General features: G+C 38.8%; 1 protein-coding gene across 8 annotated transcripts in view; it reads right to left on the minus strand.

Annotated features, from left to right (window-relative positions):
* The window catches only part of LOC109967278 (dynein heavy chain 11, axonemal), a 41,122-nt gene extending 16,482 nt beyond the window's left edge, over positions 1-24,640 (minus strand). For 5 of the 8 annotated variants that reach the window (XM_020612737.1, XM_020612736.1, XM_020612735.1 and 2 more), the window contains exons 1-55: positions 24,257-24,640; positions 23,897-24,040; positions 23,571-23,764; positions 23,290-23,479; positions 23,079-23,178; positions 22,759-22,970; positions 22,361-22,582; positions 22,093-22,260; positions 21,806-21,922; positions 21,565-21,702; positions 21,356-21,471; positions 21,001-21,187; positions 19,938-20,042; positions 19,438-19,833; positions 18,503-18,835; positions 17,639-17,893; positions 17,385-17,554; positions 17,082-17,304; positions 16,800-16,916; positions 16,604-16,690; positions 16,356-16,514; positions 15,823-15,906; positions 15,536-15,694; positions 15,316-15,438; positions 14,453-14,575; positions 13,726-13,950; positions 13,560-13,651; positions 13,354-13,480; positions 12,999-13,151; positions 12,687-12,920; positions 11,427-11,558; positions 10,796-10,956; positions 10,533-10,689; positions 10,274-10,419; positions 10,078-10,194; positions 9,854-9,992; positions 9,566-9,658; positions 9,282-9,476; positions 9,122-9,199; positions 8,898-9,030; positions 8,674-8,801; positions 8,209-8,357; positions 7,790-7,940; positions 7,572-7,703; positions 6,946-7,119; positions 6,150-6,354; positions 5,703-5,868; positions 5,508-5,610; positions 4,569-4,808; positions 4,325-4,486; positions 4,002-4,195; positions 3,313-3,475; positions 2,701-2,824; positions 2,347-2,489; positions 1,345-1,506 (exon numbers count right to left, since the gene is read on the minus strand). In XM_020612737.1, the coding sequence (XP_020468393.1) occupies positions 1,345-1,506; positions 2,347-2,489; positions 2,701-2,824; positions 3,313-3,475; positions 4,002-4,195; positions 4,325-4,486; positions 4,569-4,808; positions 5,508-5,610; positions 5,703-5,868; positions 6,150-6,354; positions 6,946-7,119; positions 7,572-7,703; positions 7,790-7,940; positions 8,209-8,357; positions 8,674-8,801; positions 8,898-9,030; positions 9,122-9,199; positions 9,282-9,476; positions 9,566-9,658; positions 9,854-9,992; positions 10,078-10,194; positions 10,274-10,419; positions 10,533-10,689; positions 10,796-10,956; positions 11,427-11,558; positions 12,687-12,920; positions 12,999-13,151; positions 13,354-13,480; positions 13,560-13,651; positions 13,726-13,950; positions 14,453-14,575; positions 15,316-15,438; positions 15,536-15,694; positions 15,823-15,906; positions 16,356-16,514; positions 16,604-16,690; positions 16,800-16,916; positions 17,082-17,304; positions 17,385-17,554; positions 17,639-17,893; positions 18,503-18,835; positions 19,438-19,833; positions 19,938-20,042; positions 21,001-21,187; positions 21,356-21,471; positions 21,565-21,702; positions 21,806-21,922; positions 22,093-22,260; positions 22,361-22,582; positions 22,759-22,970; positions 23,079-23,178; positions 23,290-23,479; positions 23,571-23,764; positions 23,897-24,040; positions 24,257-24,472 (8,916 nt within the window). In that variant the 5' untranslated portion in view covers positions 24,473-24,640. The remainder of the gene's footprint in view (positions 1-1,344; positions 1,507-2,346; positions 2,490-2,700; positions 2,825-3,312; positions 3,476-4,001; positions 4,196-4,324; positions 4,487-4,568; positions 4,809-5,507; positions 5,611-5,702; positions 5,869-6,149; positions 6,355-6,945; positions 7,120-7,571; positions 7,704-7,789; positions 7,941-8,208; positions 8,358-8,673; positions 8,802-8,897; positions 9,031-9,121; positions 9,200-9,281; positions 9,477-9,565; positions 9,659-9,853; positions 9,993-10,077; positions 10,195-10,273; positions 10,420-10,532; positions 10,690-10,795; positions 10,957-11,426; positions 11,559-12,686; positions 12,921-12,998; positions 13,152-13,353; positions 13,481-13,559; positions 13,652-13,725; positions 13,951-14,452; positions 14,576-15,315; positions 15,439-15,535; positions 15,695-15,822; positions 15,907-16,355; positions 16,515-16,603; positions 16,691-16,799; positions 16,917-17,081; positions 17,305-17,384; positions 17,555-17,638; positions 17,894-18,502; positions 18,836-19,437; positions 19,834-19,937; positions 20,043-21,000; positions 21,188-21,355; positions 21,472-21,564; positions 21,703-21,805; positions 21,923-22,092; positions 22,261-22,360; positions 22,583-22,758; positions 22,971-23,078; positions 23,179-23,289; positions 23,480-23,570; positions 23,765-23,896; positions 24,041-24,256) is intronic. The other 3 variants (XM_020612734.1, XM_020612739.1, XM_020612738.1) reach the window with 3 other exon arrangements.
* Positions 24,641-25,754: the final 1,114 nt, after the last annotated feature.

Genomic DNA, 25,754 nt, shown 5'->3' on the forward strand with positions numbered 1-25,754 from the left:
GTTTAGACCACTGACATGCAGCTTGTAAAACAGTGTTTGCACACTGTTTACATTATCTCTGATGTCCTCTAACCTTCTTAACACTGTCTTCAGTGGCAGTTGCACTACATTGCAACTAGGTATCCATCATATGGTGCTCAATGACACACAACCTCCATTAATCACACAGTTAGAGATCAATTAATGCAAAAACAAATGAATACGAGAATATGAGGATCAAACCTAACCATAACTCACAAAAAGCCATTGTTAATGATCATGGAGCCAGCAGGTATAAAAATCATTATTAATTAAGATCTGACATTATCCTTTTTGACAAAGCATGGTGTGTTCAGTTGAGATGCGACAGAAGTTCTTATTGATTGGCCTTGTGTTAACAACTATAAGTGGGTTGTGCATATCTAACTTTAAATAAATGATATTTCATTATTTGGATCCCTGCCTCTTTAAGAAGATAAACAATCATTAATGGCTTTAGATCTAAGGGCTTATAGACTTCATTTCAACTTTTCAAAATATTTTGTTATTAATGCACATAAACAGTGCTCTGTTCAACCACAAAACTATTTATTTTATTATATTGACTATGTTTCTGTTAATACAACTTCAATACTAACCCACTGCTTGAATAAAGGTCTACTAGAGCTGCTGCTATAACTATTACTCATCTCCTCCTATCTCTAACAATATTAGTGCTGAAATAGCCTCTACTACTATTACTTAGAACTAATATTCTAAAAATGCTAAAGTTTCCTACAGTTACTACTACAACTAAACATTTTTCTGCACATGAACATTCACACATGGACAGATGTACACACACAAACAGTGGAGAGTAATAGCCTGGCACATGTTCAGATATGCGATGACACTTCCTGGTTGTGGCAGCTGTGCCTCCTTAGAGGGTCATTATGTGCTTAATCATTCTTCTCTCATTAACATAAATGATCCTGGTTTGTGATCGTTTCACTGCTATGATGGAAAACAATGATATGCCTGCACTCACAGTGACTCTCAAGGCATGTGTTCAGCAATTTGTCAGTACCTTCGCAAAGAACTAATGAAGAGGGATCGATTCAAAAGTTAATCCAACTGCACTGTAGTAATTACAAGGTTTTCATTAAAGTCTAACTCAGTTTGTTATAGGGTAGTACAAGGAAAACCTATGGGGATATACAATATGTCACAATCACAGATGTGTCTCTGGCAGATCACACTGTTATTTTGCTGTAATTTCACACCTGTGAGGCGGAAAGCAAGTCACAAAATTATAATTTCCTTCAGAATCTGACAATTATGATGAGAGAAATGGTGAAATGAATTACTTAGAATCAAAGGCCTGACCTCAATGCCTTCAATCTTTTGGATGAACCTGTAGCTGACTGACTGCAGAGCATCTGAGGTCCAAGGATGGAACCAGTCAACAGTGGTACATTGAAAAAGGGCTGGGAATCGACGGGCCCGAACATGAAGGGTATTGCCCACAGGAGACAAACACAGTACCACCTACAGAGAAGCAAGCAGGAAGACTGTGTCACCTAGACACACTTGCATAAACTCACATGTACATTCCCATACTTGAGCATGGTAAGATATACCGTCACACTGAAAAATCAACACAGTTCATAGAAACCCATAACTGGCAGCCTTCTAGGCCCCCACTTTCATCTCCTTGGCATGTGAAAAGGCACCAACATTCCCAGTTGGCTGGAGCACACGGCAAAGCTACCAGAGGCCCTGGCACAAAGATTACAGCAGCTAGACAGCATACATATGTATTGAGACAAAGAGTTCCTCATTTTAACATAATTTATTTGGCTCTCTAAATTCACCTTGTCAAGCATATATAATAATTTTATACAGTATCAGTGCTTTTACCTTTTCTTTTTTGCTCAAACATGCTAGAAAATGTGTAAGATTTTCTCAATTTTTTGCTGTGGTGGCACATTGAAGTGCTCCAAAAAATTTCTACAATCTTATTACTTATATGTGCAAGTCAATTCAAAAAGGCTTTAAAAAAAAAAAGAAAAAAAAAAACTTCTTGGGTATTTTTGCCTTTATTTCACAAGTTGGTCACAAACAGGAAACGAGGAGAGGAAAGACCTTCAACAATTGTCTGCAGCTGGACTCGAACTGCAGATGTCTCACACACACACACACACACACACAGTGTGCGTACATACATTGTGCGGTCTGAAACCACTTACCTAAAGCGCCAAGATTGTTTTTTGACCATCAATCTCCAACTCATTTTATGTGGAAGAACGACAAAATAACAGTATTTTCAGACTGATAAAGTTCGAAGCACTGCTCAAGTAAATAATAAACAAATTTAAAAGACGAGACCGTGAGTGTTAGCTGAACTCGATCAGTAAAGTATCTCCAGCAGTTTTCTTTGGTGTCCAGCAGCCCAAGGGCACGAACCTCAGCTCTCACACCTGACACAATATCTTCAATCTCTTCCTCACTGAAGAGATCGGGAATTTCTCCTGGAAAGAAAGACACAGTCATCAATATTCACTTTTCTGACAATGTTATCATTTTAGAGTGACTGTAAAGACTGAATAGGTTATGACATACAAAACTGTAATAACAGTCACACAACAACAGTGTTGGGTAGATATCAACATCCAGTTCTACAACCACAGGTTTGCCCGCTCAGACAGGCACAACATCATTGTCAGAGAGTTTGTATCCGACCTGATGCCAGGAAGTCATTGATAATGACAAGAAACTGCTCATCAGGTATCTGAGCATCAGTCAGGAGTAAAGCCACATGCTGGTTCTTCACTCCAGTCTTTAGGAACAAGCCAGCCAGATCCATCTAAATAAAAAACACATGTCATGTATAGAAACCTAATGTTTAATGTTCACACTAAAATGCAGTCCACTGGAGAATATTGTCCAACAATAATCAATTGGCTAACACAAGTACGATGATAACACCTTGATTTTAAAAGGGGCTATTAAATGACTGACTTGCTTCATCAATGAGATATTGAAATATTTTCCACTGTCTTTAATAGTATTTGACATCATTTCCTGCATCACTGGTGAAGCTGGACCGAAACTGGACTTCTATATCCTGCATGCAGCCAGATGTAAAATTAATCTAGAGATTTTTACTTAAAGAAACCAAGCTAATTATTCACATTTTGCAAAGCAACAATGAAATTTAAGGCAGTGTCAAAGGACTATAACTACAAAGAGCTCATTAAAAGGTTATACATTTTCATAAAGGCATATTTTATCAAGTTATTCTGCGCTTGAAGTTTTGTCTGGTTGTAACCTATTGAAGACATTAATATTTACCTTGAGGTCCTGGATGCTATAACCCTTACTCAGGGTGATTTGGAAGACTTCCACAGAGGATATGTAGGCAGCCAGACGAGTCAGGCTCTGCTTCCCACTGCCCCCAACCCCAACCAGTAAGCCATGACCCCTTGGAGTCTCCAGGATACGACTGATGCGACAACTGGTAACAGCACAATATTTCTTATGCCACTAAATACATGCATGTCTCCAAATACTGACATATAAAAACAATGTCTTCAGTCTCCACAACAGCTGTAAGAAGTGTTTTTACACATTTCTATAAGTCATATAATTTCACGTTGAGCGGAACCAGTTGAGGTGGCTCGGGCACCTGTTTAGGATGCCCCCTGGACGCCTCCCTGGGAAGGTATTCCGGGCATGTCCCTCCGGGAGAAGGCCTCGAGGCAGACCCAGGACACGCTGGAGAGACTATGTCTCCTGGCTGGCCTAGGAACGCCTTGGGGTTCCTCCTGAGGAGCTAGAGGTGTGTGGGGAGAGGGAAGTCTGGGAGGCTCTGCTCAGGCTACTGCCCCCGCAACCCGGTCCCGGATGAAGATGGATGGATGAATTTCAACTTCCCTTTTTATAATAAACTGCCCACTCTGTATATTTCCTAAAATAGCTTATCATTTTCTCAGTGCTTTTACATCCTGCTCGATGTGTTATTAAAGTTGTGTTTATTAAACACATGTTGCATAGCATCCTCAAACAGTACCAGGGTCATGGCTGCATTGAGCTCATTGTAGCTTTCCAGGGCATCTGTGAGGATGGACCTGAGCAGAGACCAGTCTGTGACAGGAGCATAGGAGGCTTCCTCTCCCATTTTGGCAAAGTGGCAATAAAGGAGGGGCTGCTTTGTCACCTTTTTGTCCTCCAGTCCCTGGACGAGGACGAGCATAATAAATCATCTAAATTTGTCAGCCAGTGTTGTCAGCCAATGTGGTTATCTGAAGGTGAAGAACAGCAATTTGTACACTGTTTACACTGCCTATCAGAATCTGTATTACACCTCAAAGCATTCATGTGCAGTCTCCATCTGGAGCATCCGGAAAAGCTGCAGGTCCTTGACATCTACCAGTCTGTCTGAATACACTCTGCTGGACTCGTGGAGCCACAGCAGTGCCAGGTCAGTGCTCTCTTTCACACTCTCAGGCCCAGCCAAGAGAATGCCCTAAATAACACAGATAATCAAATAAATATTTCACTTTTCATTGAAAGGCCCAACTGTAAAATGTGCTTGTTCTCAGAATTACCTGAAAGACATTAGACAAGTCTCGTAGATTAAATGTATAATGAAATTTAATGGCTGTTGGGAGAAAGCTGCGAACCATCTTGTCATGAAGAGTTACCGCAGCCTGGACTACAGCCGCAGTGCTCCTCTGAACAAGTGAACTGAAGGCCTGCTGCTTCAAGTGGCCAGACAAGATCTGACTGAAGATGAATGCCTGAGCCTCAGATGAAGGAAAGTTCACTGCGAACACTGAGAAATGTCTCTGTAGAAAGGATAGGCACAACCAAACTGAAAATGTATAGTAGGGTTTAATTTGAATTATTAAAAGACTTTAACTTAAGTGTGACTTCCATCTAATCCCAAAAACTTCAAATACATTCTTTGCAGTAATTTTTAATTAAAACCAATTTATCTGAAAACATGTACTGTATTTAAAATACACAATACAGGCTTGTTTTTGTAGTAGTCCCTGTATCAATATAGAAACCACCCCCACCCTTCCCCATGAGGAACTATCCATGAGATGTCTCTTGCAGTACATGTTGACTGTCCATCCTTCATATGAATTCAGTCATTAGTCTCCAAGTCTGTTCAAAATCTTTCAACCTGTCCCTTAAGATGTAGCAAATTCTCTCCAAGTGAAGTGTGTCAGTCAGTGTAGCAATCTGATGATTAAGAGAAGGTACCCCTTTCTTCTTCCAGAATGTCAAAATGAGTTTCTTTGCACTCAGGAGGCCATAGGATGGAAGCTGGTGTTGTGAGCTTAAGTTTGAAATTTGAAATGACAGACTTTCCTAGTATCACCAAAAGTGGATCTATCTGAGTGCTAAAAATCTTTGGCAAGAATACAAATATTGCAACCTAGCACTCGTGTAATTGGGGGCATGAAGCCAAACTATGAAGTATATCTATTTAAAATTCAACTTTAAAGATTAAGAGCAAATTTTACTGGCACACATACCTGCAGTCTGGGGTTAATATTGAAGCTCCCAGCCGTCGGATTCATACAGGCAACATACTGGCTATTATGTATTTCTTTTAGGGTCAGTTTCTGTCTGTCATACCTAAAGAGGGGAAAAAATGGAAGAAGGCTTGATTTAATTGATAAAATGTTTTATGCGGCGATATAATATGCAAACACGTGGGATTTTCTCACCAGTGTCCATAATCCAGATGCTGGCGTATAAGTGTATGAGGCTGCACTGTTCCATAACTGTCAGAGGCTGGCATGTTTATATCATCTATAAAGTAGACCAGCCTTCTGTTGCCTACAGGGGAGTAGCTTCTGCCTGCTCTTTTCTCTAATTGTTGCTCGAGGATACCTGCAAGAGAAAGCAAAATGATCAATCAAACTACAGTTATCCAACACAGAAAAACAATAGCTTTTTTAAAACACTAGAATAATCTTACCCAAACCAACTTTGGAAAATGTGAGAGTATCATAGGACTAAGGTAATGACGGCAATAATATCTGAGGGTAAAGTTTTCTCCCCCCTCACCATTTTGAATTTGAACATCACCAGCAGATGGTGCAACAGTTTACTTGATGTGGACAGTTTACTTGATGTGGCACTTTGTTCCACAGTCACAAAACCCCACTCACCCTGTAGTGTGAGAGAGGTAGTGTAGTAGTTGAATGGTACTTTTGTAGTCATGTAATTTTCTGGCAGACAGTCCAACTTGTTCCTAACAAGTGCAGTCTTTCCCACTCCAGCATTCCCCACAAGCATCACGGGTTGTCTCCTGTCCAGCAACAAGTCCATGAAGTACCGGAGACGTACAGTCTCTGCTGTGTGTACTAGAACAGCCTGCAATCATAAAAACAGCAGGAAGACAGAGAACAAAAACACACATAGTTATTAAGGCTTTATTTGAGTGTGATTTATTGACAGACATGTGGTCAGTGAATTGTATGTGATTTATAATTTCTTGTATTTCCCCAGTACACCACAACTATTCTGTCATAATAGCATCATTTGCTCAGAACAAAACCCCGCTAATTATGGCTCAGCAAGAGCCTTTGGAGCATTCACAGCTGTGCGCAGGAGCATAAAGAAAGACAATAGAGCGTGGGTGATAGCTCAAACCTTGTTGTTCATGCCTCCACCCCCACACAGTCTGGTATGGGGTCTGGTAGATGGTAATCAGACACAGTGGAAAGCCTATCATCCATTCTTGCACCCCTGACATAACCTCATGATGTGACTTTACCCTCTCTTATTATGTTCACTGAGGCATACATACATTTTTAATATGACTGTATTGTTCATTTTTGGTTATTTTTCTTAAAGAAGGTTGCTTCTTGTAATTGTGAATCTGATTATCAAACTGCTTGGAAAGTTTGTAGTTACATGAAGGGTCTTACTCCCACATAGTTATAGTATCGTATATGTTCTTACCGCTAATGGTGTACAACTTTCCATTTCAAATGGAGGCACAGCATCACTCCAGGGCAGGAATCGTCTGGTTTGAGGGTCGAGGTAATAGTCAAACACTGTCCCCTGTGCTGGTAGCTTTACTGTCTTCATCTCTTTTGTCCACCACTGACTGAACTCTACCCGATAATCACAGATCTAGACAAATCATTGAAGATATAAAGGAATATCATTTCAATGGACAAGCCCACCATTAATTCAAAAGAAAGACAGTTAATCTTATATTACTGTGGGTCACTTGACCCATCTCTCAAAGGGCACTGTGTCGCACCTCACCCTATATTTTTACCTTGCAGAGAAAGACAGCTGTACAAAGATGAAGCATGGAGTTAAGTGGAGTGATAAATAAGTGGAGTATCACCAGGAGTATTAACAAAGTATGCAATAACATTGTTCAACTTGATGTTGCATGCCCAGTTACTGCATACACTATAACCTGTATATTCAAGTGAAAAATGTATTATATCTGGTAATGGGACAAACTGAAATAAAGCCCAAGCTTTATTAAGTTTTATTAGAACAAAATCTGTTCTTCATACTTAAAAGTTCCTCAATGAATTTCACCCAATTGAATTAGACCAAAATATTACCTGATCTTTATACAGGGCCCCACCAAAGGCCCAGATGCAGGCAAAGGTGAAGTAGGTTTCATAGAGCTCACGTGGGGAGTCAGATGGAATATTTTCTGTTGTTAGAAGGCAGTCAAGCAAAGTGCAGAGTGTCTGAATGAGGAAAAAAATAACTTATGATTTTCTGACTGCATACACATACAAAGTACTAATAATGTTTATGCTGGGGTGTTATGTACCTGCACCACAGAGTTCTCTGGGATGGGAGTGATGGTCTTGAAGGTGTTTCTTATCTGCTCGAGACAACGAGGAACATACTTTTCAAACAATATAGTGAGGTGGGCCCTCTCTGTTTGGCGTTCTCGTCGGTCAATCCAGCTGGCAACGTACCTAATGAACAATCCATAGAATAATTTTATACTACTGTGCTTATTTTAAGCGGCACTCCTTGTCTTTTGTCTAGGACAATACATTTACACTAATGTACAGTGGGATCGATGCCGTGGTGGCAACATAGAGAGTTTAAACAATACAGCATCTTTGTTGCAATAAGGAAATGTGTTTTCCTTATAGCTATAAAAAAATAATTAAGAAAGCACTACACTTGAAAACCTCAAAAATGCTTTGATACCATGTGAATATAAACTTTGTGACTCACGGGTTCCAGCCCAAATCCTGTTGGTTAACATAAAGGATTCCTGCTCTGGACACCGTAGCAGGAGTGGCTGTTCGTAAGTGACCGACTTCAAACACAAGTCTCATGGAAGAGGTAAATGGTATGCGTTCATTACTAGCCAGCGTCAGGACCTAAAGCATTATATGGAACAACAGGAATTCCAAATATTACAACATTTGAACGCTTCATATGAGAGATAAGACTCTACCCAAATGATAAGGTAAACACCTTCATATAGTATCTCATCAGGTTTGATAGACTTGCTTTAGAATATTTCAAAAGGCACAAGATTGCTGTGACATGATTTATTGCTCGGCAAAAATACCTCCAAGTACTTACTCTCCAGGTGATTGTTAAAGGAGGGGGAAAGAAACATCTTTCTCAGTCCGTACAACCTTGGTTGCTGTGTGTTGTACAATAGTGTGAGAGTTAACAGGAGGGAGGTACCTTATTGTCATCCATCACTGTGTTGAGTGATTCAATCCACATCGGATCAATGTCTCCATCCAACACAATCCACTTTGGTCCTGGGTGGGAGATGTTTGCCTGCTCCCGCATCAGTGATGAAAGCAAACCTTACACAACGAATGAGGGATGCAAACAACAACTTAAATTAGAAGGTATAAGCACTATTTACACATAACCTAGTTTAGAACAGTTTCTTGTGTTACCATCTTTCCACTCTCGAGTTGCAGGATGGATGAAGCCAAACAATTCATCTCTGTCTACTGCTTTTGGATTGAGGTCATTCCATACAGGCTTCCTCTTCAAGTTTACATAGGTTTTATGAAGAACTCGCAATATCTGTTTAAAATATAAATATATGTCATTTGACATATACCTAACAAAATTAAGTTGAGAATTTGCTTTTACATTTGAAGCATAAAACTCTAACCTGGCTTTTCCCAGTCCCTGCATTTCCAACAACAAAGACAGAATGACGCACTGCCATGAGTTCCTCTAACTGCACCACCTGACAAAATAAAGATGCATACAAAAATATTTCACTCTTTCTTTAGCCACTGATCAGGTAAAAACTATAGCTTGTTTCAAACCTTAATGATAAATGTCTCCTCAGGCTGAAGACGGAGCTCCAGTGTGCTCTTCCGCACGGCCTTTTCAAATTCACAGTCTCGCTCTCTTTCCACCTCCAGGCCTGGGAATAAGTCTTCCAGCAGTCCCAAAAAGATAGTCACATCCTCAGTGACAATTTTTGGCATGTTGAAGTCCCTCAAAGCACGCATTAGCACCTAAAAGTAAAACACACTTACAGAATATAATGGGCAATGATTCCTCCTTTTGTAACTGTGAGATTACATACACATACTGAATAAGTCACCTGATCCTCTGGTCTCATCCTGCCTCTTCTTCTCAATGTCCCTGCCACAACCAGAACAGACTTGACAGCACGCAAACCCCAGTCATAGTGGTCCTAATAGACAAATGAAAAGACACACTAAAGATGTGTATTCCTGTGTCTACACTTGCCATAAATCATATCATACAAAGCACTAAGATTTATTCAATGGTTTCTCTTGAGGTAGAGCTGAAAAGATTTTTGATGGTTTCTACTGAAATCCAATATTGTGAAATACAATAGTGCTACTTTTCCATTGCTTTTTCCTACCTGCTTGGAGAGTAGTTCTTTGCAGAGAGTGTACAGAGTGATGAACTTCCTGGCTAAAAGTTTAGCATCACGAAAACCTTCTGCTACCAACATTATCTCACAAATAAGCTCAGTGTCAGGAACCACCATGGCACAGGGTCTATAGCAGGACACAGATAGTGCAGAGACTGTATTTCATGCATAATAAAGGCAAACTATGAAGAAAACTACTATGTCATCCCCACCTGAAAAGAGCTTTGAGGTTCTCAGGTAGCTCTGTCCTTCCTGCATAGCCAGGATTCATAGTGATAAAAATCCCTACAGAGGGCTTTAAGACAATCTCCTGATCAAGGAACTGGAACCTGTAAGGTTGCAAAGTGTTACCTTTTTTATATGCACGCAACATTAGAACCATTTATAACTTCAGCTTCAGTTACTGACCTTTTCTTCTTACAGCGAATGGCATCCTGTATAGTTTTCACCTGCACTGCTACAACTGATAGAACATCTCCAGCTATACGATTGAACTCATCAAAGCAGCCCCATGTTCCAGTCTGGGCCAGACCCTTATAGATATTTCCAATTGACTAAACATAAACAAATATTACATTTTGCATCTAAATGTACACGTTTACTGAAACACCTAATTACATGAACTGAGGAAAGGGATCATTTATGACCTATATGCTGAATTTCTCACCTTGTGGTCCATTTGTTCTGAACAGTTGAAGATGTATACCATGATGCCCATGGCTCTGCCAAGATCCTTGGTGGTCTCCGTCTTCCCTGTTCCAGCGGGGCCTGATGGAGCTCCACCCATAGTTAGGTGAAGTGACTGAGTCAAGGTGATGTAGCATCTACATTTGGTAATAACACAGAAATAAAAATGTGCTTTTCAACCATATAGCAAATGTCTTGAGACATTACATGCACACAATGAAAACTGATAAGTAGCAGAATTACCTGTCTGTGAGGGGAGTGATGACTAGACGTGGTGTATTTCCAAGATACTCGTAAGAGTAAAGGAACTGAGCATCGCATATATTAACATAGCAATGGTGCTGTTGTTCATTCCAGCAATGTCGAAGCTGGGAAAGCCACTGGAAGGCCTGTGAGTTGGTGACCTGTAAACACAGATGGCTGCTATCAAACTACAGTATGTCAAAGAGATATATACAGTATGTCTCATAAGAGACAGTACAGTTGAGATACTCGCAATGAGCAGCACAATGATCATAAAGAGATAATACTGTCTTGTTTTAGTCTAAAACTATAGTCTATATTTAAGTCCATCTGTTTCATTGTGATTTAAAGCTTTGCCATGTTTAGGTTTTGAAAGTAAAAGAGTCAGGAAATGTACTGTTCTCACATTAAGGCCTTATTACTTTACCTGTTATTACTGAATGTTTGTTGTGTTGCCATATACAGGCTGCAAAGTGCAAACTAACAAAGCAAAATATGAAAACACACAATGGCATCTTGTATATATACACACTATACACTTATTTGGAAAAAAAATGTTTTAACATTTTCAATATTAGTTCAGTCACATAAAAATGAAATATTGATAATGGTATGATTTGCTTGTGTAAACCTTCTGGGAAATAAGGCAGGTAACAATGTCTCTAGCATGGACATCAATTGTGCATATGGTCATGATCTTCTGTCTGTCGCCTGAGCTCAGCTCTCCTAGCAATATGCTGATCAATGAGTTGAGCTGAGAAATCTGGAGAAAGAAAGAAAAACAAATCTAATGCTGAAGAAAACAGGTGTAAAAAAACAAGAATATCACTTTAAATTCACATGACTACACTAGCAACAACATGATATAACCTGTCTCGCTTGTATTGTTAAGTAACCAAAGTCATTAAAGCTTCCATCCAGCAAAACAAATTTGACCTTATGGTCAGAAACAGCATCATACACTAATCAAGGACTGGGACTTTAAGACAAAGTAGTTTTAAGTTTGTTTTGGCTAAAACATATCTGGATGCTTTACACAACCTCTGTGAGAGCACATTCAATCAGTGCAGTAGAGTGGGGTGAAGGTGAGAGCGATTATTCAAACAGTAGCCAAGGACGTGTTAACCTTAAAACAGTACTCATTAACCCGACATGAGCAACAATACAACTATGAGCAACTAAGCTTTTTACACTGATGTGATTATCATCTGATTACTATGTTTAATTTTAACTGTATATAAAAATTCTAAATCAATTTTTATTGCAGCAGTGGATCTTTAAACCTACTGTCAATTTATATATTAACTGATATTGTAATCAAATTAAACCAAAAAAAAGTGCTGATTTATGTGTTTTAAGGAAATTGTTTGAAGTGGTGTTGTACTTTAGGTGGAGTTGTTATTTTAGGTATTTTTTTGCTGTTTTTAACAGAGAGGCTGATGGGAAAACAGGGACAGAGAAAGAAAGAGGGGAGAACTTGTGGCATCCAGACAAACCTCTGTCATTGCATATGCAATGTGCATATATAGTACATGGTGTCTGTCAAAAAACCACAAGGCTATCGACGCACCCAAATGCTACTTTTGTAAAAAGTTACTCAAACTTCAAATTATATGGTACCTTGTAAAATCAAATCCAGCACATGGGTCATTTATCTTATTTTAAGCATTTGATAAAATATCATCATCATTTGTCAAATTTATAGGGCTTTTCAGCTTCAAGAGAAGCATTTGTTACCTCAAGATAGTCTGACACACTTTGCTTACTGTAAAAGGGACCATTAAATAACTATTCATAATAATTTTTAACCCTTAAGAACACATTTTTGTCAACTAAGCCACATTGAACTATTTAAATAATATTAAATATGTTCATCCAAGATAAAATGTACCTGTTTCTTGTTGTAGTCTTTTAGTGCAGACTCAAATCCTTCTTCCAGTCTTTTAAACACGAGCTCCATGTCATTGCTCCACCAGATCTGAGATCCAATCAAAGCCACTTGGGCAGGAAAGTCAAGAATCCACTGCTCTCTGGGTCTGTCCTCATAAACAGACACAGCCTCAAACAGGTGACCCCTAACACATTCCTTCATGGACTCCTCCAGAGAAGTAAGCCATGCCTCCACCTAATGCAAAGTATTCTTATCATTAGTTATTTTAGTGGGATGCCAAATTCATATTCTTCAAACTGAATGTGATCTTACCGGCCCAAAACAGCAACATTCAGTCTGAAATGGGACATGCTCCCTCTCTTTGCTATACATGCCCACCGCAAGTTTAGGATTATCCAACTGTTCATTGTTAGCAAATTCAAGATCTGACATGTTGTCAAACAGTTTTGCGAGGTGGACAGTTACCTGCAAAACACAATCACTCATTACATTTTTCATGAAAAATATAATGCACTTAAAATAAAAACAATGACATGGGATAAATATTAAAACCAAAAATGAAGAAAAGGTAAAAAATTCAGCAACACTTGCAGTGTGTAGGACAATATTATTAAAAGACCAATGTGTTTTGGCTTGTGGCTTTCATCAAAAAAAGAAGGGAAACTACCTCTTTGGGACGACTCCCTTTGGAAAGAATGTCCAACAAGTCTGCAGATGAAATAAAGTAGAATCGTGGAAAGGCAAGTCTCTTCATCTCCAGGTAATCAGCAAGAGCTTTTTCACACAATGCTAGCCTGTGAAAAGAGAATGTATGGGAATGGTGACCACAGAACTTTAAACTGTATTGTAAAATAATAAGTGAGCAAACTTTACCTCTTTTGTAGATTCTCTAACTTCTCAAACAGATTAGGTTTGTTGGTGGTCTCAATGACATTTTTGGTCTTAGCACTGTCTAACATTAACTCCTGAAAGAAACAAAATTTATATTTACAATGATGATAATAAAATTAAACTATGCAGCTGGCATACAAGTGCAGACCTGAAGTTCTTCATCTATAGCTTGGAATCTGTGCACATCTGCAGGCAGCTGTTTGCAGATGTCATCACAGCCTTTAAAGATGCTTTCCAAGTGTGCCCAAGTCCTCTGGACCTCCATCCAGACCATCAGCACAGACTCCGCCACAGTGAGCTCTTTTTGTAGTTCCACCACCTGGAACAGGAAGTGGTCTACATGCTTGCTCTGGAAGATGATTTGGAGCTGAACCTTGAGCATGAAGACATAGGTACAAGAGCATAGTCTATCTGAAGGATTTGGATCAATGTAAGATTCAGATAACCCAAAACATAATTTCAGTGCATATTCAAAGTCATCAGCATGCAATGTCATAAAACAGTGGGAGAGAAAAACAGTGTCTACACAAAGATAGAGGCACTAAAGTGTCAAGACTTCTAATTACTGGTTGTAAACACCCAATACATCTGGTGTACATGTACAAAGACCGCTAGGATGCAACAATGCCCTGTGCCCTACAGCATCTATAAATCTAAGGACTCAATAGGGACCCCTCTATTCTCAGACGTGCTGTTAGACAATGGTATGGGGCAACGCCTTTCTGCATCCTCATCTCTATTCAGCACTTAACTGTCGGTGCTTCTCACAGACAACTGATCTTAAAAACTAGTTCTTCTGCTTTACAACCATTATGCATCTTTCTGTGGTTTAAGGTCACCCATAAAATCTCTTTCTCAATAACTTAGATAATTACCTGATGATCCTCAAGAGTTTCAATAAGTTTCTCATCACATTTAAGTAGTGGCAAAGAGGTTTGGTAATGATCCTCATATGAAAGCTCCACTGATGCCCATGTTTGACTTATTTCTGTTACAATCTGAAACAGAAACAATAGACAGAATAATAATAAAAGCAACTGGATGCTAACTGTTATTGGTATTCACTACTATACATTTAGGAGTATATCGTGAACCAAATAACTATAGCCGTCCCATTTGAACACTATGCATAAACTGAATGATTGTGTTTTTATGGATGGAGAACATTTTCCTATGCTAAATAAACAATTTAAAAATAGATACCATCTGATTATCACAAAGAAGGAAAGATGTCTGTGTTTTATAATTGCATGAAAAGGTGATGTTTTGGAGATAGTTATCAGAGGGGAGCAATGTAATGGGCCATGTTCATGAGGCTGGCTCCTAGATCAATGTCATCACTTTTTTCATAAACATCCTGAGGTAAACACTGTCAAAGCTCCAGATCTAGTCCCCAGCTTTGAAGAAGTCATATAGAACCCTATTCATAATACACAGTAGTGTTGTTTGCTTTTTCAGCACATTATACTTCAACCAAAACATGCAGCAATATAATGTCTATAAAAAAATAACTAAGCTAATAAATAGCTAAGAGGTTTCATAGGAAGTTATATAGTAGGAATAATTGTTCCTGTATCCATATTTATCACTATTTTTTTAAAGTACATGCTAACTAGTTAATCGATAACATTTTACCAGAAATTGTGTGGGGTACAGTATGTCACACTTTAACTGATCATGAGAAAATGACTACTGATGTTGGTATCTGACCATGATCTATTTATAATTAAAAAACAACCTTCTCGATGGCCATTTCTTTGACCGCCTTATCCACTATGTTGTGAACTTCATCTTCAAATAAGTGGAGCTGCAGAGCCAAGAGGTCTTCTAAGGTGGTACTGTCGGTTAGAGCGAAGTCCATCTATTTAAATAAAAATGTCATGATGCAAAGTCTCAGATTTCTATCATGCAAGTAAAAAGCTGTTCAATAGCAAGACCTCTACTGTGTATTTGTGTACCTGTGTTGTTCTAATTAGCTGCACCCAGTGGCGCTCTCTTATTGCCAGATTTTGTAGCTGACTCACAGCCCGCAGTGACGTCAACAGGTTCTTTACATAAAGGTCTAACCCAGAATACACATCCCATGCTCGAGCTTCTTTGTCAAGCTTCTGTATGTCCTACACAAACAGAAGGTAGGTAAACATAATTGGTTATTAGGGGCATCTGTTACAAACAGCAATGGTGCATGACAGCAAAACAGCAGGAGAGATGCGCTTGTGTGATGTAGCACTGTTGGTTACCTCACCTTGGCAAACCTCCTCAATTCTGCATCCATCTGGTCCACGTTTATCTGCCTCCATTTGGTCTTTGTCCAGTTTTCCACACTGCTCTGTACAGATAAAGACACATGCGGAGGGGTCAGTGGGGTGAGGATGTTTAATGGGGACGGCTGTGGCTCAGGAGGTAGAGAGCAAGTCATCTCCTAACCGGAGGGTTGCAGTTCGATTCCCAGCTTCTCCGGTCTACATGTCAAAGTGTACTTGAGCAAGACACTGAACCCCTAGTTGCTCCCAGTGATATCATCGGTGTGCGAATGAGTGAATGGGAAACTGTTTAAAGTGCTTTGAGTGAACTTAAATGCATAGAAAGGCACTATACAAGTACAAGACCGTTTAGAGGCTAAAAGGTGTTGAAAGAATCAATGACAACCTCCAAGAGGACAGACTACTCAAGTTAAGTAAACTGTGTGCTGTAGTAAGGTGATGAGGCTTTCAGCATTATTTCTATTTTCTCAAGAATAATGACATTTATGTATGTAATATACATTACGATATTTACCTGCACAAATACAACAATGTCCCACAGTTCTTTGAGGACAGTGATCTCTCTTCTGCATAACCTGATGTCTCTGTAGTCAGGAATCGTGACGTCAAATAGATTTGTGGAGTCCTGAAGCTCTGCTACTTCTTTCTCCATGTCTCGAATTGCTTTTTCAGACTAGGAATCAAAATGTGACAACTGTGATGCATAATGTACAATACAGTGTTATTTTTAATGCTACAATCAAGCAATGGCTAAACTTGTACTTTCTCCAGAGTGATGTAGGGCTGCTCTGCATTGTAGCTGAAGGGTGCGGTTGCTCTGAACATCTCTCTGAATTTGCTTTGTTTCACCTGAAAAATAAGAAGTACCACTTTAACAGTCTTCACAATAAGGTAAACAGTACAACAGCTTGTTCACTGCGCATATATAATTTCCCTGGAAATAAATGAGACTTGATACCTCAAATGCCATGCACTGTCTTCGTAAAACCATCACTTCTGCATTCTGCAGGGGTGCCACCTCATGTCTCATTTTTAAGGCCAGTTTTTTAGCCTCACTCCATTTCTCAGGGAGTTCCTATGGAAACAATTATTTTGAGTTCTTAGAGGCTGAATGACCACGAAATGAATATGCAGCATTCAGACTCTGTCTCTGAATAAACTATCAGTTATTATTGTATTATTTTAGTTACTACTTGAAAGTGGTAAGAAAATACTAGCGTTATCAAACTCCTTTCCTTACCTCCATCTGAGAATAGACCTGGTCCGGTATGGTCACATCATATTGTTCCAGGAGGATTATTGCATCTCTAAGAGGCTCAAACATCCTGTCTGTGGCTGTTTGCCTGTCTCTTACAGCTAACAGGTGACTCATAACTTCCACCAAACTACGATGGTCTCCCTTAGCCACACACTGTCTGAGTCCTTCAATAGTGGTTCGGACAAACCTCTGCAGCTCATCAAGACTGAAATGGGAAAGCAGGCATCGTGACAACATCTCATATTATAGTTTGTTCAGAATTTAATAGCCAGTCAAAAATTTTACCTGTCAGTGACATATGTCAAGAGGTGTTCTTTAAAAAGCCAGCTCCACTTCTTTACAGTGTTAAGCAGGCTGACTTTAAAGAACTTAATATCAACCCGAAACCATCCATTGAACACTCTAAAGTCTTCAAGCTTGGAAATTTCAGCATACAGATCCTCATAATAATCTATCTGCAACATTAAAACAACAAATTATAACTAGGACAGATGCTATGTACACAAAAATATGATTCATGATTTATAAAAGACTTTTACCTGTTCTTTGAAGTTGTCAATTGTAGGTGGGCTCTCAGGGAGTACATCAGCTTGATAGGCCTCCATCTCTTCAGCTGTAAGTACACGTCCATACAGGAGAAACTGGCTGAGAAACTCCAACATGTCATCTTGCCACAAAAGGGTGTAGCAGTCAAACCTTCTCTGGTAATTTATCACTTTGTCCAGGACGCTCTCCACTTGCTTCATTATTTCCTGTCTCAGGTCCAATAAATCCAGCATGTCATCCATTACATCCTGTAAGAGTTATATTACACGGCATGATTATCACAAGTATCTACTGTGCTGAAGAATGCACACTGAGTTTTCACAATTTTAGCACAGTTAAAAGAGTACACTTTTTCAGTTGTTTTATTCTACTGCCTCCTCTTGGACCACATCTCATGTCTTCTATCTACATATGTTTATCTATGTTGCCGTTGTAAAAACCAGGAAGCCACGGGCTTTGTTCTGGTAGGGGACATGCCTAAGGTCTATAAACACCTGTAATAAAGGTATGCATTTACCACCAATATGTGATAATGTCTGACACACAGCCATCCAGAAGGATGTAGCACTAGAGCCTTTGTAGGCACACATGTAAAAACATTCCTATCTACTGAGAGGCTGCAGTAATTTCATGTTATTGTCTTGTTGGTGACTTGACTGATAGTTTATCTGACATAAAAACAGGTTCATGCATTATAGTCTTTCAATCTAGTTAGCCAAGCAGGTTAAAACAAATGTGCTGTCTCAAGTTCCCAATTTACAAGACTTTGTAGTTATATTCCTGCACAGGTGAAAAAGTTAACTAAACCAAATCATTGCATTGTTAATCTTTCAACATCCTAATCTGCAGCAGAGTACCTGGTAGCTCTCCACGCTAAGATGAGCAGCCACTCTCTTGATATTCACTGAGATCTTAAATATATCTCCGACTAGTCCTTCTATTAGCTCATAGAGGCCGTCCCCTGCATCTCGCTCCAGTGAGGGGAGGAAAACCATTCCTGAGTTTCTCAGCACCAGCTTAGCCTCAAACAGAGGAGTCTGGTTTACCCATGACCCCATGTTGTCCACAAAGAACTGAAGAGAGTGACTGATGTAACTGAACAGTCCCTCCACCACCATCTCATCCACATATTCCAGGTAGGACTGCCACATTTCTGATGCAGGGTCAGCATGGAAAAGGACCAGATTCTCCTGATGAAATTGTAGGATATTGGAGAGATGGTTAGCACAAAAACTATCAATCCTCTGCCTCTATGTCTGTATCACTTGATTTCTGGGAACAGTAAATACTGTCATATTTAATTTGAGGCATTTTTATCTTGTTCAGAACAAAGAAACAATATGTTTACATGGCTCCCCCAGTATCTGAGCATGTTAAAATCTATCAATTAAAATAATTTGACATCTGATTATTTCTGATGAAAAAAATTAAACTGATTAAACCTAGAAAGTTTTAAACCAACAGCATAAAACCTCAAGGCTATATTCAAAACATGTAGCAACAGGACAGATAAAGGTTGGGTTCATATTTGTCTTATATATTTATCTTATGATAAGGAAAGAAAATCCAAAACTAAACACACACAAAAATTACACAATATAATGCAAATAAACAAGGTTTAAATTGCACAGCACTACAATCTGATGAATATCTATACAACAAGCTAAAAGGTTTTGGAGCCATGCCATTCCTTTCATGTTTATACTGTTTACTTAGTTCAGCAACAGTAAGTATTCATGAAATATCTATAATGCACAGGAGTGGATATTATCATAGATTCAGTTATATGCACCTGTACCAGCTCATGGATAGAGTCTCCAGCCTTCTTCATGCAACTGTACTTCCTGTTGACACAGTCTGCCCGGTCTTCCAGTTGTATGAGTGAGCCTCTCTTGTTGTCCTTTCTGCAAAACATGGCCTGTTTGCTCCATTCCTTCATCACTGACTGTATGGTCTCACAATTTTCCTTTGCTCTACTGACTCGACATACAAGGTCTTGGACGAGGTCTTTGGTGGTGCTGATGAAGCTCCAGCAATCTGAATCCTGCCATGTCAGGCCAGTCTCTGCTCTTGTCAGGTGTAGGTCAATGGATTCCAGTTCTGCTCTGATGAGAGGAAGTTCTACCTCTAGCACTGACTTTTTGAGCTTGTTGTACCCTTGTACTAACAGCTGCAGACCACTCACATACTGGAAAATACAGGTGTGAAGAACATATATTTCAAGTGTCATTATGTAAAAGGTAACAAGAAAGACTTGTTGCTTACTGTTTCCACAAACTGTTTGTTTCTGACCTTTGTAAACATGTTACGCTGCTCAAAAACAGTTATTGCAGCTGCAGGGATGTGGAACTGACTGAGAGTCTGAATAAACTTCACATCTTTCAAGACTTTAGTCAGCTGGGGAGTGAAAGGAAATAGTGATTAATGCCTAAGCATAGTCGCAATGGGGTGGTGGTAAAATGTTTTGCCTCAACTAACAGAAACCTTTGGAGAATATAACTAAAATTATATGACTGTAACAAATAACTAGTTCTTCTGCCAAGATGGTTGTTTTTTTTCCACTTATTACCAAGGAATAACTAACCCCAATCAAATGGTCATCTACATCTGGATTGTGCACTATTAGAGAAATACTACTATTTGACCATAGTACTTAGACAAGTAACACAAAATAAGCCAACTGGCACCCCTGTTTTGAGGGATCTTGAAGGCATGACAACTTGAAGGATGATTTTCTGTTTTTGTTTTACACAAATTCCATAGAGACTAAAACCAACAATGAAATTCATGTACTCACTATTAAGTCTGTGAATACAGAACCCGATTCAGCTCATTCATTGGTGCTGTAGACACAGTGAGCCACTGCACTGGGCGTCATCCTTCTCACAAAATACATGGGGTTCATCCATATGCTAAAACAGCCATTATTCTGTACAGTCTCTGATGTAAGAAAAGATGAACAGAATATGCACGTAATCTCTGCTCTGTGTGCCCCACTTTGCTAGCTTCTCACACTACACATAGCAGCGAGAATATCTGACACAGGGGTGTGGCTCACTGGTATGTTTTTAATAGTTTTTGGAGAACAATGTAGGCTGCCAGCACAGAGGACTTAGCTAAACCAGGTTTTGGATTCCCTGACAATATGATGACAAAAAAATTAATTTTTGGTTTTAGTGTCTTCATAAGATTTGTTAAAAATAACCAAAACACAGAAAATCATTGACCGTGTCCTTTAGTCTTTAAAAGACAGACATTCCTACATCACACTATAAGTTGGATAATTATTTATCACTGGAGGGTGTTTAAGACAGTGAGTGCTTTAAAAAGTTTATGGGGACATTACACTGGTCACCTTTGGATTGAAATTGACAGCGATCAAGCCAGATGAGCCATTTCTTGAGATAAGGGGCTGGTTCAGGTTGATCAGGCAGACCTTTTCCAAATCATTACACCATTCAGAGTAAATGTCCTCCTCATATTGGTCCAGGAGACCCAATATCTCCATGTACATGTTGTACTCCATAATCTCCACTGCAGGCCTGAAAATGTAGCATAATTGTGAGATAATTGTCATTTTAAGGCTGATACAACAGTCATGTTGTTTTATACTGTTTCCATGTTTTTATGACTAATCTGTCAATAAATCCTTGTTAGCTAGTGTTTGTAACTCATTCATTGACTGAAATCAATAAGGTATTTTTGCTGACATGTCCACCAGTAATCTGATTTTTTCCCATGGTGTTTGAATGCGTTCTCTGAGCATTTTAGCCCACTTCAATGTGCCAGATGTGTGAACCATATTCTTAGTCAGACCACTCTCCATCTGTAAACAGAAAGATTGGAAAAGAAATACTGAATGTACAATACCTATTGTGCTTTGAATACATATTTCTAATCTCCAATTTTCGCAGAGTACCTCTGTGAGCTGGGATTTATACAGGTGTCTACAGTTCTCTAGTTCTTCTCTGAAAAGTTGCTGCAGCCAAAGGAAGCTGGGACTGAATATCTGTCTAATTTGTCTTCTCTCCAAGAAAGGTCCAACAATAGTTAGTAGCTAAAAGACAAAGAAGAAAACATACTAATGTCCCACTTCATAGTACTGTCCCTAACTAGTCACATTATTAATAATTTCACCAATATTAGCCAATCTTGCTTACTTTGAAAGCTGATTCCAGTCCTGAGCACTCCTTAAAAGCCATGCTTAGAAGGTTGGCAAGGCAGCTTTCAAAGTCCACAATCCACACTTTGAAATCCTTATACTCGTTTTCAAAATCCTTTTGAAAAATTCAACAATTCAATAGTATTTAATAATGAACAAAGGCTTAAATTCATTCATCATAATTTTCAGTTAATTTGAATGATTTAAAATATGCAGTAGCTGATCATGAAATTCATAAATCAGTATTATGAATGACATCAAAAATCATTTTTTAGGCAATTTCACCAGAGAGTTTAAGTCAAGTGGACTGTTTTCACTGTGCTTCAGCACTTGGCAGTGATCACTGAACTCTTTGTACATCTGAGCAGCATGCTCACTGTAGAGTTTCCCTTTAAGTCCACCAAATTCCAGCTTCTCGATCCTCTGAAATTCCAGCATAATGCCAAACAACTCCTACAAAGACAACACATTGTAACAGAAAGCAAAAACATTAAAAAAAAAAAACACAACCTTACTGTGGCATCTAAATACAAAAACAAAAAGGTGATCTCACCTCCAGCTGTAACATACGATTAAGGAACTGGTTGAAACGTGCAAAAATCATGGCAGATGGAAAATCCCAGGGTGCATGTTTCACATGGCTGCTCAACTTCTCTCTCTGGGTTTGGTAACTGTCTGTGAAACTTCTAAAGATTTTTATCACCCTTTTTACCATTTGTAGACCTTCCTCTGGTTCATCTCTGATGAGCAGGTCTGCAGAGAGGTATTCAGAAGCCTAAAAGATGAAAGGTTTTATATTTGTGAATTTATTCACAAAGAAAATTTAGTAAGTGAAATGGTGATTGACTAAGCGTATCTGAAAACAACTCCATTCACTGTCCATTCAACTATTTCACATATGGGTGACAGTCAGTGTAAACCAACTCAAGTGCTTTAAATGAGCATTCTTACCTGTTCGATGAGCACATTGCAAAGTTCCTGTAATAACACCACAATGTGTGCTGGTCTTTGATAAGACCGGCAGGTGGTCCAGATGAGGAAGATTGTGTGAAACAGTGCAGGTATGGATGTTTCAAAGTGAAGAAAGCCTTTATTTTCTAGCTGAGACAGTTGTTTATGTAGCGGCTGTAGATGAAGGTCAATGTCCTGGGCTTCTTGTAGTGCTATCACGGAAGAAAACATTTTTGTTTATTTTGTGTATCAAACATTTGACAAGGTGCAAGCTACAGGTTATCTTCCTTTACTATGAAAAAGACACCAGTTAATCTTACCATCAAAAACATTTCCAGTTAGAGTCTTGATTGTTGGATGATAGCTGCTATCCATCATCTCCAACACCTTTGCCATTTTTTGAACAATGGGACTCTGAAGCTACAAGTGAAAGTTCCAAACACTTTAATAAAAAGAGCAATGTCAAGAGATAAAAAGAAATTAAATCACATTACAGTAAAGATCAAAGAAAAGAAAAAAAGGGGAGAATACCTGATGATAAATATTCTGTATATTGCTCTTCCTGGAAGCCCAAAACTTCAGCTCCACAACGGGACCTGGATTACAGCCTGTTGAAAGCAGATCTGATGAATCTTCCTTTAAAATTTTCTGGATCAAACTGGTCCAGTTGATAACCTGGGTCTCAATGGTGTGGGCTAGTGCTCTGTCATAGTTACCATACCTGAGGATGAAAATATATAATAAATGCATTTATATTTAGCATATAAACAAAGATCAAAGACTCTGAAACAAAGCAAAACAAGTCTTCTTACAGTTTGAAGATAGAGCATGAATTTTCCATCCAATCTGTCACATTTGGGATTGGGAGGACAGTTTTTCCTATAACCTGTTCCCGTAAAACTGATGTCTTCCAGCACATCCTCTCAACATGTCGAATGATGTCTTCAGACATCAGATTTGGCCACATATGATGGTTTTTGTAGTTTGCCAGGAGTGGCACACATACCTTGTGAAGAGCCAGAAGAAATTCACAACAGACTTCACAAGGGAGAACTAGAAATCCACATAAGAAAAATAACTGACAGCACAAGCAGTTTTTTTAAAGAGACTGTTGTATGATGGAGGGTATAATAATCACCTGCTCAAATGTGCTTGACAGCTGCAGCAGCGGTGAAGGAGACAGAAGGCCAAAAAGCAAGAGTCCCTTGTAGTTATCCGAGTCTACGGGATCAACTCTTTTCTTAAGAATATAGATTTGCTTGTTTTGAGCAACAGGTCGGGCCTACATTTAAAATAAGATGACATATTTTTACTACAAACAGATACGGTACATTCAAACAATTAAATAAGATCAGCCTGCATAAACAATCAATCTGTAGTAATATGTCTAAGGCTTTGGCTAACATACGGTAACTTGGCTAGCAAGTGTACATGCTAAGTTAGATATGAATGAAGAAATAAATGTTATTGGAGAGGCTGTGCTGCAGCCATAACTTACCTCCTTCGAAGCAACCAGGCAACCTTTTAATGATGAAGAGAAAAATATAACAGACTCCTTTCCAAAGAAGTCTTTCAGAAGAGTTTGAAACCCTTCGCTGACAGCACTCTTCTCCCATGTTTGAGGCGGCAGCTGCAGTAGCCCACAAACTTTTTCCTCGACAAACTTTACTCTGACGTCCTCAACAAACGAAGGCACACGTTCGTCGTCGGACATGATTTCTCTACGACAAAAACATGCTTTATCCCAGTCAATACCTTCAACAAAACGGGAAAAAATGACGCTTCAGACACCAGCCACTAAATTAGCAGTTTACCTCGTGTTAGAATAGCTTTAACTTAACTATAGTAAACTGGTACAGTCCTGGAGGCGGGTCAGCATTCCGTCGCATAGCAACAGCGACTGCCCTCAATCACTGTCAGGTGTGTATCTTTAGCTCCCAGCCGTCTCGAGCTCCAAAATGAAAAACATTTCCCCAGTTAAAGTGATAAAGTTTTAAAATACATTTTAACATTTCTCCCAGTAGCCTCTGACTGCACCTAGTATAGGCTACTACTGACTGTGCCATTTTACATTAACCTATTTTCGATTACAGACTGTCAAGCATGTGGGGTTAAAAGGTTGCTCTAGTTTGCATTCCATAATCCATACGGGGTTTTAAAATTTAAATCCGTGGTGGCTTAAAGTTTAGCTTTCCACAACTTCTCTGTGTTTTAATTTGCTAAATCCTGTAGGCCCATTACATAGTTTTGCTTTCTGAATGAGCCTTATTTGGTTCACTATAGGCGTAAGCTACAGTATCATTGGTAAGTACAAGAATTTTTTGGAATGTGTTGTAAACTTGATATGAAGTTATATGTTTCACAGATGTGACTTAAATAAAGGACATGTACTTATAATTAAAGTCAAAATAATAATTCAGCTTGAAATCATACATAGCCTGGAAAAATGTTGAGAAACATTAAACCTCATGTCCATTTGAAGGTTCAGTGACCTACTGTATTGTCATTTCATTGGGCAGTTGACAAATGAAGTATATGAATATACAGTAATTCAAACATTCCTGGTTTAAACAGATGCAAATAGTGTTGTACACATGGCCCTCTTATAACAGGACTGTATAGGAAGGGGGCTCTTTGTTAAAGTCACAAACTGTAACAAAATGTAGATGATAGGCTATTTGTGTTGGTGGCTAATCTTACTGTTGTCTTCACAGCAGCATGATACTCAGCAGCTGCCATTTACAGTATACAGTGTATCTTAGTGGCCTGACTACTTTAAATAAATACAAAATGTACTTATGGAGTAGCCTAGGGATTTAATCAGCTGACTGATGTATTAATAAATACATTAGGTTAATTATTTTTATTATAGTATATAAACATATTCCAATATGTTTATTGGGGATTGTATTTAGTTAAAGCAATTTGTAAAATTTCTGGAAAATGCACTCCTTACTGTAGAGTGACTTTCTTTTTCTGTGTTTTTTCATCAACAA

The sequence above is a fragment of the Monopterus albus genome, unplaced genomic scaffold (genome assembly GCF_001952655.1).
Source record: "Monopterus albus unplaced genomic scaffold, M_albus_1.0 scaffold127.1, whole genome shotgun sequence".
Lineage (NCBI taxonomy): Eukaryota > Metazoa > Chordata > Actinopteri > Synbranchiformes > Synbranchidae > Monopterus > Monopterus albus.